Source organism: Agelaius phoeniceus, chromosome 2, assembly GCF_051311805.1.
Source record: "Agelaius phoeniceus isolate bAgePho1 chromosome 2, bAgePho1.hap1, whole genome shotgun sequence".
Lineage (NCBI taxonomy): Eukaryota > Metazoa > Chordata > Aves > Passeriformes > Icteridae > Agelaius > Agelaius phoeniceus.
Window position 1 is genome coordinate 24,946,253 of NC_135266.1, and position 17,676 is coordinate 24,963,928.

General features: G+C 39.6%; 1 protein-coding gene across 2 annotated transcripts in view; it reads right to left on the minus strand.

The window, feature by feature from the left end:
- Nucleotides 1-17,676, minus strand: part of COL4A1 (collagen type IV alpha 1 chain) — a 118,422-nt gene that overhangs the window by 48,466 nt on the left and 52,280 nt on the right. For both annotated transcript variants that reach the window (XM_077173312.1, XM_077173313.1), the window contains exons 3-10: nt 3,801-3,890; nt 3,666-3,710; nt 2,105-2,149; nt 1,933-1,995; nt 1,778-1,831; nt 1,603-1,629; nt 186-269; nt 11-73 (exon numbers count right to left, since the gene is read on the minus strand). In XM_077173312.1, coding sequence (XP_077029427.1) covers nt 11-73; nt 186-269; nt 1,603-1,629; nt 1,778-1,831; nt 1,933-1,995; nt 2,105-2,149; nt 3,666-3,710; nt 3,801-3,890 — 471 coding nt within the window. The remainder of the gene's footprint in view (nt 1-10; nt 74-185; nt 270-1,602; nt 1,630-1,777; nt 1,832-1,932; nt 1,996-2,104; nt 2,150-3,665; nt 3,711-3,800; nt 3,891-17,676) is intronic.

The following is a 17,676-nucleotide window of genomic DNA, read 5'->3' on the forward strand; positions in this document are numbered from 1 at the left end:
GGAAACTTACTTGCTCTCCTGGAGGGCCCATTGGTCCCATTGGTCCCTGAAACCCTGAAGCTCCAGGTGGACCCTATGAAAAATTCAAATGTCATCATAAGAAAGTGATACTTATATGGTAATTTCATGATACTGATATAATATTAGTTGAAGCTTACTGCTATTCCAACATCATTTTTACTTACAGGCAGTCCAGGTTGGCCAGGAAACCCTTTTTCACCTTTTAGCACGCCAGGAGCTAAAAGACCAACCACTTCACCTGGATCTCCCTATAATAAGAATGGAAAAACAGTAAGTCTTGAGCATGAATTCAAATATATTCAAACCCACCAGGTGAGGAAAGTTTTAGCTACTTTGGAATCATTTGGAAAGCTGACTTTAAAAAATCACCTTATTTCTTTTAATTCAGCTAGAATTCAGCTCATAGAGATATTAAAAGTTAAGTCCTTAATTGCCAAAAGCAGTTTGAAGCAGCCTGAAGAGATTTCAGTACCATAACTATCTTCATACCTCATTTCCTGTATTGTAATGGGTAGTCAGAATGATTTTCCCATGAAATCTATCACTACTACAGTGTCACCACACAACTGGATCATCTGGCCTGGCTGCTGAGAGGAGTGGTGACCTCACAATCTCTTTCCCCCGCTGAGATCTTCATGCTTACACCTAATTTTGACATAAAGGCCATTTAAGGTGTTCTTTTTCTTCAGGAAAGGAATACACTTTAGAAAGTCCTTCTTTAGAAAATTATTCTGATTGCCATCCATTTCTTTATGTCCCTTCTTTTGAGAGTAAAAATCCCATTTTTCCTGTGTTTTTGTAAAAAGTTACAATATTGTCAGTGATTTTATTTCAGTTCTGAACCTATGCATACATGCCTAGGGAAGAAGCATCTAAGTACTTCAGTGTTTCTATAATGAATGAGTTCTTTCCATGTGAGAGTAAGAGAAATGGACATTTTAATAACTTGGGTTGTCATGTCATTACAAATTTGAGATTCTTTTAGACTTATATTTAGCTTACAGTTCCAGATAATATCTGTTCATTTAAAAGACAAAAGTCTCTTGGATGTCATTCAATGCTTCATTCTTCGGTTCACAAAATGCACTCAGATACTTACTTAGTCTGATTTTTTGTCTATATGAAAAATGTCCAGTATGTGTTGGATGATTCTCATGTTGTGGGGTACAGAACCTTCTTCCACAAACATCATCCATGTGAAACTTTTTAAATACATCAAATGTCAATATAAAAAATGTTTGATTCATAAAACTTATCTAAATTTTTATACCCAATTGGGTGGCCACCATAGTGTTTATACATCATTAATGACATGCACTACTTCTTTTCTATTGTAATCCTTATAACATTTACCCTTTTAAGACCTGCATGGAACAATACATATGTTCAATTGTTATAAAGTGAGGAGGTCACCCCACTGTCTTTATTTAGTGGGGCTGCAAAACAGAGTACAAAGTGAAACAAGGCAAGACAACTTTTCAGTCCTTAAGTAAAGCCTGCTGCTAGTCTTAAAGGGTGTAGAGATCGCACAAATTCTTATTGTTAGAAGCAGGATATAAAAACTCTAAGAGTAAAATGTACCTTCATTCCAGGAGGTCCTGGAGGTCCCTGTGAAAAAAACAGACATAGTTGTTGTTATTGCTCCTCAATATTGTACATATTACATCTTAAACTCAGTATGATTTTCTATAGCTATATTTGCATTTCAAGAGTCAGCCTTTAAAAAAATGAGTCAAGCAGGAAAGAATCTACTTACTATACTTCCAGTCAGTCCTGGTAAACCTGGGGGACCTACTGGACCTCTTTCACCCTAAGGGGAACAGAAAAATTGGTTTTGTTTAGGGAACATATGCTTGAGGGGTTTTTTAATTTCAACACAAAGATGCTGTTATAAACATATGTAAATGTCACCTTTGTGCCATTACATCCTGGAATGCCAGGTGGACCAGGAGGGCCATCTTGTCCAGGAATGCCCTACATGAAGAGAAAGTAAAGAAATTAGCAATATTAGGAATAATCCAGATCAGATGTCACACCTAGAAGTTTGATATTCCTTGTAAAAACACATATATTTAATACATACAGGAAGGCCTGGGTTTCCTGGGAAGCCTGATACTCCTGGGGGGCCCTGCAATTGAGAAAAACACAAACTGAAATGACAAAGCCACAAAACAGCACGGACAAGCTGCAGCCCAATTTGCATCTCCACTGCTGACAACAAAAATCAGTAGCATTTAAAATTCCTTGACAAAACAGCTCTAATCTTCAAAACCTCTTAAATATGTCACCTTAGTAATGAACAACTGAAAGCAACCTTTTATATTTCTTTAACTTTTTAAGCAGTAAGAACTAGATCAGAGCCTCATGTAGAGGTAAAAGGGAATTCACAGGTGTTCCCTTCTCAGAAACATTGTTCCCAAAATGAAATTTACTGTAGGCATCTCTTCATAGCAGAAGATAATGTTAACACACTATAAAGATGCTTCTCTGTCTTTCATGCTCTCGAGAGTATCAATTCATTCTTATTATCAAAAATCCTACCAGGTTGAGATAATTCTTTCTCCTTGAACAGCTTTTCAGTGTAATGAATCAGGCATTTAATTTGGCCCATAATTTTCATGCCATCATTTTCATGCTACTTATCCATGCAGCATTTCCTAAAACATGTATTATGAAGCAGAAAAGATGTATGGGAATCCTGAGCTCAGAGAGTGTATTTGCTTCTTTCAAACGTCATAATTGCTAAAATACATTTTACTTACTCTGCAGCAAACAAATACATTTGCCAGGAGGTGCCAATTTACATTAACATTCAGGATACCCCAGGTCAACATGAATATCATGGATTGAAATATGGATTTCTTGATCTAGCAGAATATCCTGTCTGTAACACCTCATGAACTGCAGTTAATTCAGTAAATTCTATTTGCTGCAGCAACTGCAGGCAAATGGAGAACAAAACTGAAATGGTATTTTGAGAATCTATGAGCAAGAGGGTATAGCTGAAAATGTATGCATCATTACTGGGCAAGTCATTTGAATTCTCTTTCATCATGACATTAGGAAATGTGAAAATTCTCAGAAAGAGCTTGGCACCTCAAAAAATCCCAGCAGGTATGGGCCCCAATACAATATACTAAAAGAAGTGCTATATAAGTGCCCCATTTAATAGAAATGACAACAGGAAGATCACAGATATTCAGAGCCTCTTCTAGCAAAGTTAAGAAATCTTTGTCCCTGGCTTTAATTTGCTCTGTATCTTTTCAGCACATATGTGCTCATGACTGTGTCAGCTTCTCTGCTGGAGTGCTTCAAAGGTAGATGGCAAATATAAAGGAGATTTTGCAAGAGGAAATAAGGTTGGTTCATTCTGAAGCTGGAAAAAAGCCTTTTGGTATGTCAGGAAGCTATCAGAGGCATACTAAAACCAGTGCTGTTGGCACAGTGACAAGTATCAGGTAACAACACAAATTAATAAAGGTACTGGCTATTCAATGCAGCAAGAACTTCAAAGGTAAAAGTGAGAATTTTGAAATTATTGTGCAGCTGAAGTTGATGTCATTCATTAACTCAGAGACTTCCTCTTGCACTTGAAGGCAGCCAAACCCAAAGACATCAAAATTGCAAGAAAGTACAGAACTCACTCTTGTTCCCTTTGTTCCTGGCAGTCCTGGTTCTCCAGTATCACCCTGAAATGTAAAAGAGAAAGCTTTATCTTTTTTTGGGACAACAATTTAGGGAAATCTGATTGTTTTGAATACTAAAGCTGAAGTTCTTACCTTAAGCCCCGGTGGCCCAGGAGGACCTTCAGGTCCTTGCATTCCAGGAAACCCAATCACACCCTGCAGTCCTGGCAAGCCTCTTTCTCCCTGTGGAAGAAGAAAAACTAATCAGCAACCACACAACTGAAGCTCCTTCTTCAAGTAACTCACATATCCCATTTCTGTGCTCAAGGAACCTGGTAAGTGGCAAGAAGCTAGATGTGACAGCAAAGAGTTCATGTTGGCACTTGACAGAAGGATTATTATAAATAAAGAAATATTTATATTCAATAAATTTAAATAATAGTTTCAATATTAGGTTCAATAATAAATTGGCAGGGGCTGAGTGTGGCATAACACAAAAGCACTCTTTAAATATTAGTTAAACCTTTTTTTCTGGATAGCACTCTTCATAGCAGATTTATTCCCCTGGTAACAGGAGGTCACTTTTCCTTCAATAAAACCTACCTGCATTCCTCCAGAGATGCTGCTAAGTCCCAGAAGAAAATCTAACAGCTCAAATCAGCAACTAAATTTCTGAAAACCACAAATATCACTGTTTGGTCAACTAGTGTATGAATGGTGAATACCACTCTTCTAATATACCACACAGAACAGCAGGTTTTGGAGACCAGTTTGCCACTTGGACTTGAATTTCAGGGTGGTTCAGAGGCAGGGTCTTCCCAAGAAGCTAAACACAAAATTGTATTTGTATATTTGTTCATCCTTTTGATTCTATTTAAATGCTGTATAGGACACCTGTGCTGTCCCTCTCCTTACAGCTCCAAATGTATTTAAATCAGATAAATTTAGAAGCAGAAAACCTATCCACACTCTAGATCAATATTGCAGCTATTATACACTCAGCTATATTTGCACACTCAGTGAAACCAACAGGAACATTATCTGAATAAAGGATGCAAAACCTACACGAAGGGAGAGGGGGAAAAATGAATGCATGTCAATCCCTGGAAAGAGCAAATCAAGCAAACCAAAAGCCACTGGTTCCATGCAGGAAGTAACCAAAGCTGTCCTTTCAAGGCCTGATGTGAAACGAGCAGAAATACTTCATCCTGTCAAAAAACTGTGGGAATAGTGGATGAATAAAAGTTTAGCGTGAAACTGTGAAAAAAAGAAGTTTTACAAGTTTGGACAACATGGCACCTGCTTTAGAAACTCAAAATACAGCAATTTTCAAAGGATTGCAAAAAAAAAAATAAAATTAACAATGTTCAAAAAACATAAAAGGACAGTACAGAGACTTAAGGGATTTCAGCACAACAGTGAGAGACAAAATTGCAACTCATAATTAACAACATAATTTAGTATTTGATTTCAGGATGGCGATTAAGAATAAACTTTTCTCCTGTTTGCTGAGGACAAAAATTCCCAGAGATATGCTGGCTACTTAGAGGTCAGCTGAGGACTGAGCACACATGAGAACATTTGAGTCTTGGAGAGCTCATTTGTCCAGGAAGTATAACGGGCATCCTGCAAAGAAAAAGTTATGACATGCAGACAGAGGAAACTGAGTGATAAGCAGCAGACATGGTGCTATAGTGTCAGAAGATGAGAGGAATTGGAAAATTTGTGGAATTACTGGGCTGATGTTGTTTTTCAGTTCCTTGTCCAGGATTTTTGTTAAAATGAAGAGACAAGGGGAAAGGGGCATTATTGATGGGTATGAAGAGCAGGGCCAAGGAGGGAGGGAGAAAACTCTAACTGAGATGATAAGAGCATGAGGAAGTAAAATCAAAATAACATTAATTTATTTAAAATTCCTGATAGAAAAAATTATCCTGCTGCTTGTCCTCTCCATCTTCCCACAAAAATAAAACTTTTCAGTATAAGAGTACTTTCTGAGGCAAACAGTTCCTTGAAGTGCTGAAATGGCATGACCTCCTCTATTTAATTCCCAATATTCTTTATCATGGTTTGAGAATTCTTTATTTGGTTTGAGCCAAATCTGAAGCAGTGTGCTAGACCAGAAAACAAAGCAAAACAAAGCAAACATCAGAACAGCTGGAGAAATATGTTTCTAGGTCAGCTGTAGAGGTACAAAGTCCAAGTTCTAAAGTAACTAAAATTGTTTTGAAAAATATTTGAAGGAAGAATGCATCATGATGGAGGTCTCTCAACGAATGTTGAAATAATTAACAATCTGAGAAATATATCTGTAAAGTTAAAGAGTTTAACATAAACCCATACTTTGACTGGCTAATTTGCACTGCTGTCACAAGGATTCTTCTACAAAATCAGTTGTTCTGTCATTCAGACCAGAATTTCCCACTGAACCCTGGGCACTTGCTCTCATGACCTGCTGCGAGACAGGCTAAAGAAGGAGAAGACACTCAAGTACATACAAGAGTATATACACATACAAGAGGGTCTCCCACTGCTGAAGGAATGTACAACATGTGCAAATGAGAAGAAAATGAGATTATTTTGACAGCCACAGAGAAATATGCCCCCTGTGCACCACAGGTGACTCACATCAGCAATGTGTAACATGGCTGACACTACCTGCACTCAGAAGTTCTGCCCCTGAGGATTTCACTACACTTTGAACCACTGCACCCTGCAACACAGAAAAGTAGTCTTTCCTCCATTCTTAAGGAAAGTTAAAACTGAGCTTTACAGATCAGATTTTCACTTGGTCCTTTAGACCATTCTGGAACTGTAAAATGGCCTGTAAATCACTTACTAAGGGAATGACTGCTTCAGCTGGCCAAGGAGGTTACCTAAAGGCTTAAAATACATAAAAACTTGCAACTTCTAAGGCAACTATAGTCAATTCTCTTAAGGCTATCTTCAACCTTCCAGGCTGCCCTGTCTGAGGGGTAAAACAGCTGGAGGAGCATAACAAGTCACTTTGAGCTAAGATACATTGAGGTTTCCTTGGAAACATTTTTATTTTCCCTACTTAAACTGTTAGGCCAAGAAGAAAAACAACTGGCTATTTGTCCAGAACTTCTGGACACCCAGTCAAGGTACTGGATGTTCCAAGGCCTGGAAAATATAACTCCTGAGCACATGGAGGTCTGTACCACCCCAAAGCCTGCAGACTCATGATTTCTCTTTCTGGAACTGAGCTCATTTTTTTTTGCAAGAGGGAAGGAAACATAAGAGACTGAACATTTGAGAGCTGCTGGATCCCTCTCTGCATGCAACCTTCCACGTTGCCTACCTATTCTAACAGGGAATCATGGACTTACACACTGCTAACACCTCTCCCTCTACTCTGCCTTCCCAACTGATTTTACTGCAAAGTAACCTCGGGGTAAATAGTCCAAACTAAAGATTGTTTGTGAGTCCAAATTTCTGCAGTTTTAGGCTAGACAATTAATAGGATTTTACTTCTCTATGCCATCCACGGATACTCAGAGAAGTTAGGGCAACCTATTCCACTGAGACCCAGTAAGAGACCTTAGACCTTCTGGGTTCCATTTCCTTTCTTTAGTCCAGGTATCAGTCTTCCTCTTTGTACAACAGCCTGAGAAAACTAATGGTGCCTGCATTTGTAAGGACTAACAAATAAAGCTTTTACTTCAATACTCTTGTTTGAGTTAGTACAAACTTCCATCGTATTTTTTTTTTTGCATCAGTGATACTACACTAAATTACAGTAAAATTCTATCAGAGTATCTACACTAAACAAGAGAGTACAGAAACTCTACATTCCTTAAACTGTAAAGTCCTATGGCTGAAGGGTATCCTAATGTCACTGAGTAGATCAGACCCCACAGACCATTGCGGTAACAACAGTCACACTGCTGCATTCCTACCTGAGGTGGCTTACTTGGAACTTCGAGATCACATGCAGCTATCACTTATTGTGCTGTACAGAACAGGCAGAAGCATGTCCTGAAGATGCCTTGACCTTGCAAGGCAACACTTGATCTGCTGCATCCTTCCCTTGCTTGCCTGCCTGTTCCTTCCTTCATCCAATATTCCAGCCAAACAGCCCCACAATAAGTGCTTGTGCTACATTCATGCTACAACTCTTTAAGCACACACACTGCATAAATTGGCAAGCACCAGGTCATCACTGCTACCCCACTTTTTACTCAGCACTGAGATTTCTGTGATGCATGAAGAGCATGAGACTGTGACTGCAAGGGTTATGTATTGTTCAAGTTCCAATATTCACAGCTGCAAAATCTTGGCAAGTAATATTGAAAGAGCTTCTGCTTCTTACAAATCAATTCATGAGACTCAAAAATTAAAACAGATGTAACCATGTCATCTGTACCTCTGCTGATTCAATGCAAGCTGTCAGAAAGCACAAAGGAGAACACATTACTCAGCTCACAAAAATGAATATTCTGCCACTCAACTGCTGAAAATGTGGAGGTGCTACGTAAAAGACAGCAAGTGCTCAGTCACCACTGCACTCATTTAATAAGCAAAATGTCTGTGTTAGCTCAGCTTTTGTGAAATGCCTTTGCATTAGGTAGTTTAAATTAAAATTGAATGCACTTCAGCAGACATGAACCTGTTAAGAGCTGAACTGCATGAGCTGATGGGGTTTTTTTTCTGACACCTACCCTTCTAAATTAGCCATGAAATGCTGTTTGGCACACGGAACAACCGCAGATTGCTAAGCAAGAGAGTCACATAAAGTAAGTAATTTCAGAAGGTTCAGCTGTATTATATCAAGGGCTGAGGGGGAGGAAATAATCACCACCCCATTATAAATTATTTCCCCTATTACTTTGCCTAGGGACTACTGGACTGGGAGATTTTAGGCTTGAGAGACTGGTAACATGGATATAAATCAGCTGCTTCCCAAAGTGTGGGCTCACAGGGTGTCTGTGTCTGTACAAATATGATGTTCTCAGGCTCTCCAGAGACACAGGCACATGGTGAATAACAATGTTTAGATCCTCCCAAAGCCATTTGAAAGATGCTTCATTTCTTAACATTTGCCTCTGCCAGAGATCCCCCAGCAGCTGAAACAGCAGGACAGACATGTGTCTGTCCCTCAGCTGAAAAGGCATACAGTTCAGTCTAAGGGAAAGATGTCACAAGGCTGAACTGATCTACCCAGCAAACGTGGCTCTTCTCCTTTTAAAGGGATGGTGCCACCTCACCCTTCTTTACACCACCTGGTATGATTCCCTCAGCCAGTTCAGCTCACTGAATTTACTCCCTTTTCTCTAGTGAGTGAGCTTGGTCTGGCCTCTGTGAGCTGAGCCAGGTGGCCAGGCAGCTGCCAAAGCCCATGTGAGGAGGACACAGCAGGCCACAAGGACACAAGGTGCAATGGCAGCAAGAGCAGTTTCTCACACCAGCACAGTGGGGTTTGCTGGAGCTCCTCCACCACAGCTCCTCAGCTGTGCCTTCACTGCAAGGGAAACTGAGCTGGGAGCCAACAAACCCTTGGCCCTGCCAGAGGGCTGTCTTCAGACCACTGTCACTGCTGACTCCAACGTGTTATAAACTCAGAACTCTTCCCACAAACATACACGCTATCCTGTTCCCAAAAGTTAACATTCATTGAACTGAAATTCTACCAGGGGCATATTTGGCAAAGAAATGCAACTGTTTCAAGATGAAAACTGGCAATACAGTTTCCAAATAGAGTAAAAAAAAAAAAAAAAAAAAAAAGGCTGATTGTTAACAGGAAAAGCTGCCATTCAAAACAGTCATCACACCTTGATGCTCCAGTGTAACCCCATAAAATCCACAGCAATGGAGTGCACGGTTTCTACCCAGACTGTCCCCAGCCCCGTGAGAGGTGAGTGCAGGGTCTGTGTTTGTTCCTTCAGCTGATGCATCTGCGAGCACTCAGTGAATTAGCTCCAAGGTGTTAGAGCAGTAATTACAGCCCACAGCGGGAAACAGCACTGTGCAACCTGAGTGTGGCTCTCAAGTCACAGTGTTTCTCTCAACACTCTTTTAAACATGCGTTAGAGAATTGTAATTGGCTCAGTGTTACTCAGTGTTACATTAGAGAAGACTCAGAGAATAGCCAATTTTTTATTAAAATGGTATTTTTAACCACCAGAGGGAGCACTGGCCCTGAATATATGTCAGGAATAAAATAAACATGTACAATAAATGTCATCTGTTTGTCCTCAGCTGCACTTAGCATTTTCAGTATTTTATTGAAAGTGTGAGGTGGATATCAGTCAAGCAGAATTACTGCTATAGGCTTACAGGACATGTGTCCTCAAATGCACTGAGCATGTTTGACATTACAAAATTCCCACTGCACATTCTTCAGCAGAATCTATCTGCACCATAGCTATACAGTTCTGGAGCCACACAAGTAACAAGCAATTAATTACACAAACATAACTCTGCAGACATGCAAGGAATCTGTGTAGGAGCTCTGTAAAGATCTTGGCTCACCCAGAAGTTTTGGAGCTGAGTTCCTGACAGTATGTGGAATGGAAGAGGGGCTAAGGCAGAGAGGGGGGGGAGACTCAGCAAAATCTGGATTCTTCATTGCCAGAAGCATCTGAAAGAACTCAGTCCCATGAAAACACGAGTGCAGCGTTTTTGGCATGGCCAGCAGAAGGAGCAGCCATGACAGTTTGACATGGCCTGCACAGCTCCACAGCCAGGCTGGCTGAGGCCCTGAGCAACCCCAAGCACTACCAGGGCTGCTCTACACTGTACTCTGACACGTGTGACGACAAAGGGCCACCCCAAGAGCTGCTGGGGAACAGCACTCTCTTCCTCATGACCCCTTTGCCATGGTGTTCCTTCTGCATCTCCTTCTCCCTTTGCTCCTCCCCAGTGACTTTCTCCTGTGGGACTCCTCCAGTGCCACAGCCAAATGGGCTCTCAGGCTGCATTTTGAGGGGAGCAGCTATTTATGGAGCAAAAGCCAGTGCTGTACCCTCAATTCACAGGAACCTATACAGGTTCATATACCATGGGGCAGGCACCCTGATCATCCAATCTCACTGTGTTTTTTCACTCCCTGGCAAGATTACTCTTCTTACTATGAAAGTATCCTTTCTCAAGGGTCATGAATTTACAACACTGGGGAACCTCTGCAGCTTGATCCAAGATGAGCCCAAACCTCCAAGAGTGACTCCATTGATATAAACATGTCATTAGAGGGCTTTTCAGGTTTAAGGTTAAGGGACTGAGCCTGGGCCTCTGCCTCCTAAAGAATGCTTAGAGCAAAAGCATATTTCTGTGGCACCTCATGGCTGTACAGAACATTCCTCAGGAAGCTGCTAAGTGTTTCCCAGGAGTATAAAAATAGAAATAACAATCTTTGATTATCCTTTCCCCTACATATCAGTATCTATGTGCTTAGCTGGTGCTCAAGTGCATGGATATACAGTGTGTCTCAAAGAAATTGAGAAGCTGAATAAGAAGTAAAGTGAGTGAAGTAAAATTAACATTCAAAAGCCAATCATGGCTATCATTTAATCAGTGCCAAGCAACTGGTTGATCAATTGTATCAACATCATACAATTTCAGTTAAACCAACTATAAGTAAGAGCTGCTCCCTACATAATTCAGAAGTCTTCCTCATGCAATTCCTCTTCTTCCTTGACCCATAGTTATATTCCTGATTTTCCAAATGTGGTAGTCAGTTTTTTCAATGCAGCTGCCCAAAGTTCACATTTTAGGACTTCTTGAGCCAGGTACACTCTTACCTCAAGCTCTCAATATTCCTTATATTTGCATGTCTTTGGTTCATTGTGTGATATTGCATTCCAGCATAGATAAATGTTACAGATCCAGAAGTAGCTGGGATGCTATGGAGGTACATATTTATTCATAGCATGATTAAGAGCATGGTATATAAAGTACAGAAATAGAAAAGGAGAGAGAAGAAGATGACTGAGAGCAACTAAACTTTATCTTCAGCTGTGGAAGTCTGCCTGCACAGAGTTTGGCAGTGTAACACCAAAGTATGTGGTTCATTGTCTTTTTGTTTAAACTTTTCTTGATTTAAAAAAAAAGGAAAAAAAGCCCAACACAATAATACAGCTTATGATGTTTCAGAAGGAAGTCACAGAAACCTTTTTATGAAGGTACACATGAGGTTCTCCAACTTTATTTTAGTTTTTAAATCTTTTATCACACATCAGTCAAAGAACCTCTTCTCATCAGCTAGAGTCACTCAGGGGAACAGAAGAACCTCAAAGAACCATAAGGGAAGAGGATGTTTGAAGGACAAATGTGTTTGCACTGTAAAAAGAAAAAGGAAGTTCTATCACCTGCATACAGGTTGAATCAAAAGGGTGCTATATTTCCCACCCCTTCTAATCATCTGTTGAACACATTAGGTCTGAGTAACTCTTCCTTTGTTTTATTACACATTGTATTAAATCACTTCCAGTGTTGAAGGTCCAAGAATATAAGGGGTAAAAATGTTCCACACCCTTCCTACTTCATTAATGAAAATTATTTAGCATTTGTTTGCATTTGGCATTGTTTAAAGGCTCGCATTTAAAGATGAAATAGCAGGGGGGAAAAAAGGATCTTAAACTTCTCTGGGTTTTTAATTTATTTTTGTTCAGATCCTAGACTGGGAATGAAATGTGACATTACATGCAAGTTTTATTCTCTTGCCAAAGGTTCGTCATGGACATATTTACAGAAAATAACCTCTTCCATAAATAGTAAAAACATGGGCAGCTGGTCCTGGACAGTACAGACTGCAATAAAGTTCTCATAATGAGGTACTCATATCTTGAGGGCATGCGACAGACAGCACTATTTGAGACAGTGCTAGTCTAGCTGCTTTTTTGGGTCAGGTTGGAAATGGCGTTTCTAAAGATTAAAACATTTTGAAAGTTCCATAGGAGTAAAATATCTTTCCACAAAACAGAGGAAATACTCTGGCTTCTGACTTTTAATCATGGCATATCACAAGGCAAATAACATTATGACACAATGAGTGTCAAAGAAGTGTCAGTCAGTGCTTCTTCACTTAATTGTCTCGACTCAACCAGATCCACTGTAAAACAGACATGACAATATATATTTTTGTAGTACCTCCAGGGTTGTTCAGCCTAAGGCAATAAAGTCAATAAAGATGGAATAATTATTAACAATAATGAAAACAAGTATCTTTCTTATTTTGACATTGTAGAGGATGTCAGTATCTTTGTCAGTAAGTGTGTACTAGAAGTTGGTGCATTGCTCAGCAGGTGACTTTAAGGTTTTTCTGACCAATAAAAGGGACGAGGACAGGTCAAGAGGCCGGTCCGAATAAAGGACATCCGCAATGTGTGACTGCCACCCAGAGGAGCCCGCGGGGAAGTGACAGAGCCCGGCTGCTGGGACACTGCCAGCCGCGGGCACAGCCCTGCCCTCCCGCCGCTCCGCTGCTCCTCCTCAATGGAGCCCAGCCACACACAGCGGGCACAGGCAGGCTGGCCAGCTAAAGCTTACCCTCTGGAGAGTTTCACAAACACTGGCTTTCCCCTTTTATGATGAGAGAAACGGTGTCGCTCACTGCTCCTGCCTTGACACTGATTTCACTGCATTTAATACTAGAACTTCCTACAAAGATCCTTTTATAGGAATTTCACGGGGCTGGGTGTGTCCTTGCTGGATTTCCAGCTTCTATTTCCACACTTTCAGACAGAGACGAAGTTTGAGTTGAGGTGTTGTGATCACATCCTTAACTCAGGATCCCATTAAAGGTGCTGCCATACAGATGGAGGCAGCACTGATTTCTCTGTTCATTGCTCGCTGTACAAGCCTTTGGTATGCCTCTCTTTATTTCACCTAACTACTGACATTGGAGCCAGAGGGCATTTTAGACTGCTCCTCTGTACCACAGTCCCTCTCCTCCATCACTACCACTTAAAACTATTTATTTTGCAGTTCTGCACCGTCTTTCAGACCTTGCTTGCCACTCGAGAAAACCTAACAAAATTAAGGGTTACTAAACCCCCTCAAGGCTTTAAGTATTCTGCTAACTAGCCATGAAATGCTTTTGTTGAATGTGTTTACAGTCAGTGAGAAAAGAGTGAGAGAACACCCAATTTGATGCTAGTGACTGTGCTCACTCAGCTCAGTACACTGTGCACACTGAACTTTGACACAAGCCTTGGTGAGAATTATTTTTGTTGGCATACCAATATATTTAAAAATGTTCCAGATGAACTTCGGTGGAAGCTGTCACATGCTTTCTTTAAGAGCTACAAAATTTATGAGTACGTTTTGCCACTATAATCACTCTTAAATATTCTAAGAGATATAAACATGGTTTTCCAGACAGGAGTCAAAGTTTCTTTTCCCTTGGCTTTACCTTGATTTTGCATTTCTCTTGCTGTTAAAGATTATATAAGAGAACACTTCATTACTGGAAGCTAGTCATTATTTTCATCATTTAATTGAACTCTCTTTACTAAGTTATCAATACTTCAATCAACTATTCTGTAGCCCTTTCTCAGGTGTTGTAGTTACTTGAAAAGAAATGTAAATCCTCTTCAACATCTCTTAAATATGGTTTCCCAACTGGTTTTGCTCCTACTGTGATATTAAACTTCTTTTGTGGCTAAACTAAATATGTTCTCCAGCAGGTTAGAAACTTCCCTGTGTGATAAAGTACTCCACTATCACTCCTTTAGCAGCTACTTCAGGTTTCCTCTTTGAAAATTCCACTTTCATGTTGCTTCTTACTGTTCTGTCTCCTTCCAGGCATATACTGTTACAAGCTTTGCTGTTGCTTCTGCTGGAAGTGGTTTTGAGAACTTTGTATAAAATTTGGCTTTTTACCCTTCCCTAATGAAATCCAAACTTTGAGAAAATCCAGATCTGCTTTTCTGAAGGCCAACATCATATGGCCAGATGTTTTCAGTGACTAATCTTAGTTATGACCTTTCTCTGAAAGCATAAGTCTAAAATCTGAAATAAGAAGTAGCTGAGAGAAAGGAAGCAAACAAGTACCACGAGGTATGAGATTTAAAAAAATAAAACAAAAAAAACACCAATTTCCCAAACCACTTTTTGCCCTTGGCTAGAAAGACCAGGAAGTGATTTAAGAAGACTACCATATACCACATCACTATGGTTCCCTAGTGATAATTATATACACCCAGGTCACTTCTTGTGGATATTGCTACAGAGAAAATGTACACAGAAACTGATTACTAAGTGCATCAAGGATTAAATTCTTGTGTGGGAACTGACATATCACAGAACCGTCTAATGTATCTCTTGGTCTGAGATCCCAGCAAATACAATATAAATTGAAGAGCAGATTATTTAAAGAAACTTAAAGGATTAACTACAAAATGTAGCTCCTGCTGTACCCCAGGGTTTGCTGTCCCAGACTCCTAAGTTACACCAACAAACCCCTGCAGCATCAGAGTTTTAGTGGGCAATTAGACCAGATACTGAAAAACTGCACAGGACAAAGGTTTTGTAATCTGTATCTAGTCAGTAGATATTGACCTTGTATAGACATAATTTTAAATTTGGGAAGATTTCAAACTATGCACAGGTATTGCACAGGCACTGGGCAGCTCCCCTTCCTGAGCATGGATATTTCAGAGCAGCAGAAATTTCACACATCTTTTCATATCTTATATCTCATATCTCACACTGGGGAAACTTGACTAATTCATTGGAGGCTCACATACTTCGGATCAAGCTAAGACCCTGCAATCCTTCAAGAAACCATAGTGAAGGCATACACAGCTGTTGTGCAAATTTAAAATCAAGCCCTGTGAGCTTGTTTTATTCCATGAAGAAGAGAGCTTGAGCTCATTGTGCCAATACCCCTAAAATCAAAGACAGTGCATCTAGCAAGAGCTGCTTAAAAGGTCATATTGTGCCAAATTAAATATTACTTTGTGAATGCCTTCAGAAGACAGCTCTGAAAACTAAATATGAGCATGTCTCAGCACATAATACTACTGCTTTTATAGCCCTCTTTCCATAGAGATAAATTGATCAGTGTAATCCACTGGTTTGTATTAATCACAAATACACACTGTACTGAGTGCAAAAATGTATCTTAGCATAAAAAATGTTGCCAGAGACAACTGGGACAAACGGTTCCTATAACTATTTAAAACTAAGAAAAGCTGATGGTTTCAGATGCCACTTAGCAGTTTGGTCTGACAGCTGTGAAAGAGTAGACAACTTTTCAACATTTAGCATATCGCAGTCAATATTATTCAAAGTTGTTTGATATTTTGTTCTTTTCAAGAATAGTAGGCCTCTTCATGAAAAATTATGTTCTTCTGCCCTGATTTGAATTCAAAAGATTCTTTTTCTCAGAGTAAAGGATAAATCAATAAAAATATACTGCTGTCAAAGCAGAACTGACAAAAGACATTGTGACAATATCCCGAATTTCATAAATATGAATCACAATTTCCCTGTAGAACATCAGATCTGCAGCTGCTCAGTATCTCTGCTTATTTTATTACTGTCTTCTGAATCTGCCCTTTCAGGAATAATTAAATGATTTCATGTTATCTATTAGCCCTTCCAGACTGCAGACACATTTTGCCTCCCACATAGCCTGTCACCCCTCTTTCCAACTTTATGGCCATCTCCAGAGTACATTATTTGGCTGAGGTTTCCTTAACGTCCCCCGTTCAAGGTCTTCCCAACTCAGACATAAACTGGTGCTGAACTCAAAGTTCCTACAGCAGCCACTTCACAGAATCATGAGGTTGGAAGAGACCTTCAAGATCACAGAGTCCAACCCATGCCCTAACACCTCAACTAAACCACGGCAGCGAGTGCCACATCCAACCTTTTTTTAAAGATATCCAATCTTTTTTTAAACACACCCAGGGGTGGTGGCTCCACCACCTCGCTGGGCAGACAATTATCACTCTTCCAGTAAAAAACTTTCTCCTAATATCCAACCTATATTTCCCTTGGTGCAGCTTGAGACTGCATCCTCTTGTTCTTAGGGGATTTAAATAGGAACACTGAGCAGTGCTTACTAAAACCAAGCAGTGTCAATTAAAAGTGATTTAAAAAATTAACATTCTTGATTCTAAAAGATCTAATAAAGGTTGACTATGAAAAGATAGGACTAATGATTACTGATTTGCTCCACTAAAGGAACTGACTTGTTGCCTCTGATATATTTTCAAGGAAACTCAAAGTACTTAATAGTGATCTTCCACTGACTGCCAGGGCTTCTCTCCAACAAGGGGGTTTATACTGCGTTAAATCATCAATATTAGAAATACTTCTGTTCTATCTTTTGATATGTAAAATGACAGAAAACCCTCAAAGGTCCTCCCAGTCTAGTAAATCTTAAAAAAAAAAAATTCAAGGGCACAGTCCCCTGCAACAGTCAACTCTTCATTACAGAGCAAAGGCAGAAGCACAATACCCTGCATACACCAAAACCATCTGTGATTTTTAAGGCTGTAGAAGTGTTCAGGAGAGAAAACACTGGTCTCCGCTCCTGTTGATGGGGAACTCCAGAGATGTCCCACTGACTCTCAGTCTAAGTCAGAGCTACCTGGCTTCCAGATCCAAAATACCTCAAGCAAAGCCAGTCTGTGTACTTCTGCAGCATGGTCAATCCACATGTGGGTGATGCACCCATCAAGGCAAACAGAGAATTCAAATTAATGTAGGTATAATAATACAGATACAGCCTCAGAATAAGTGAAACAAATATAAGCCAAAATAAAATTATTTGCTCAAGTTTTCCTGCTTTCAAACAATAAAATATCAAAATTTTATAAATTAAAACAATAAAATATCAAAATACCAGCAGTACATTAAGAGTTAATTCTATTCTTATCTTCTATCTAGCAAAGATTCTTTTTTAATTGCAATACTTCATGCTCAATGACAAAAGCATGTTTGATATTCTTGTTGACTTCAACTCTCAGTGGGTAATGCTGAGACAGTGAAATCATCATGAAATATTTATACTAAAGAATGAGGATTTATACTTCAGTGCATTCTAACTTGATAAGTC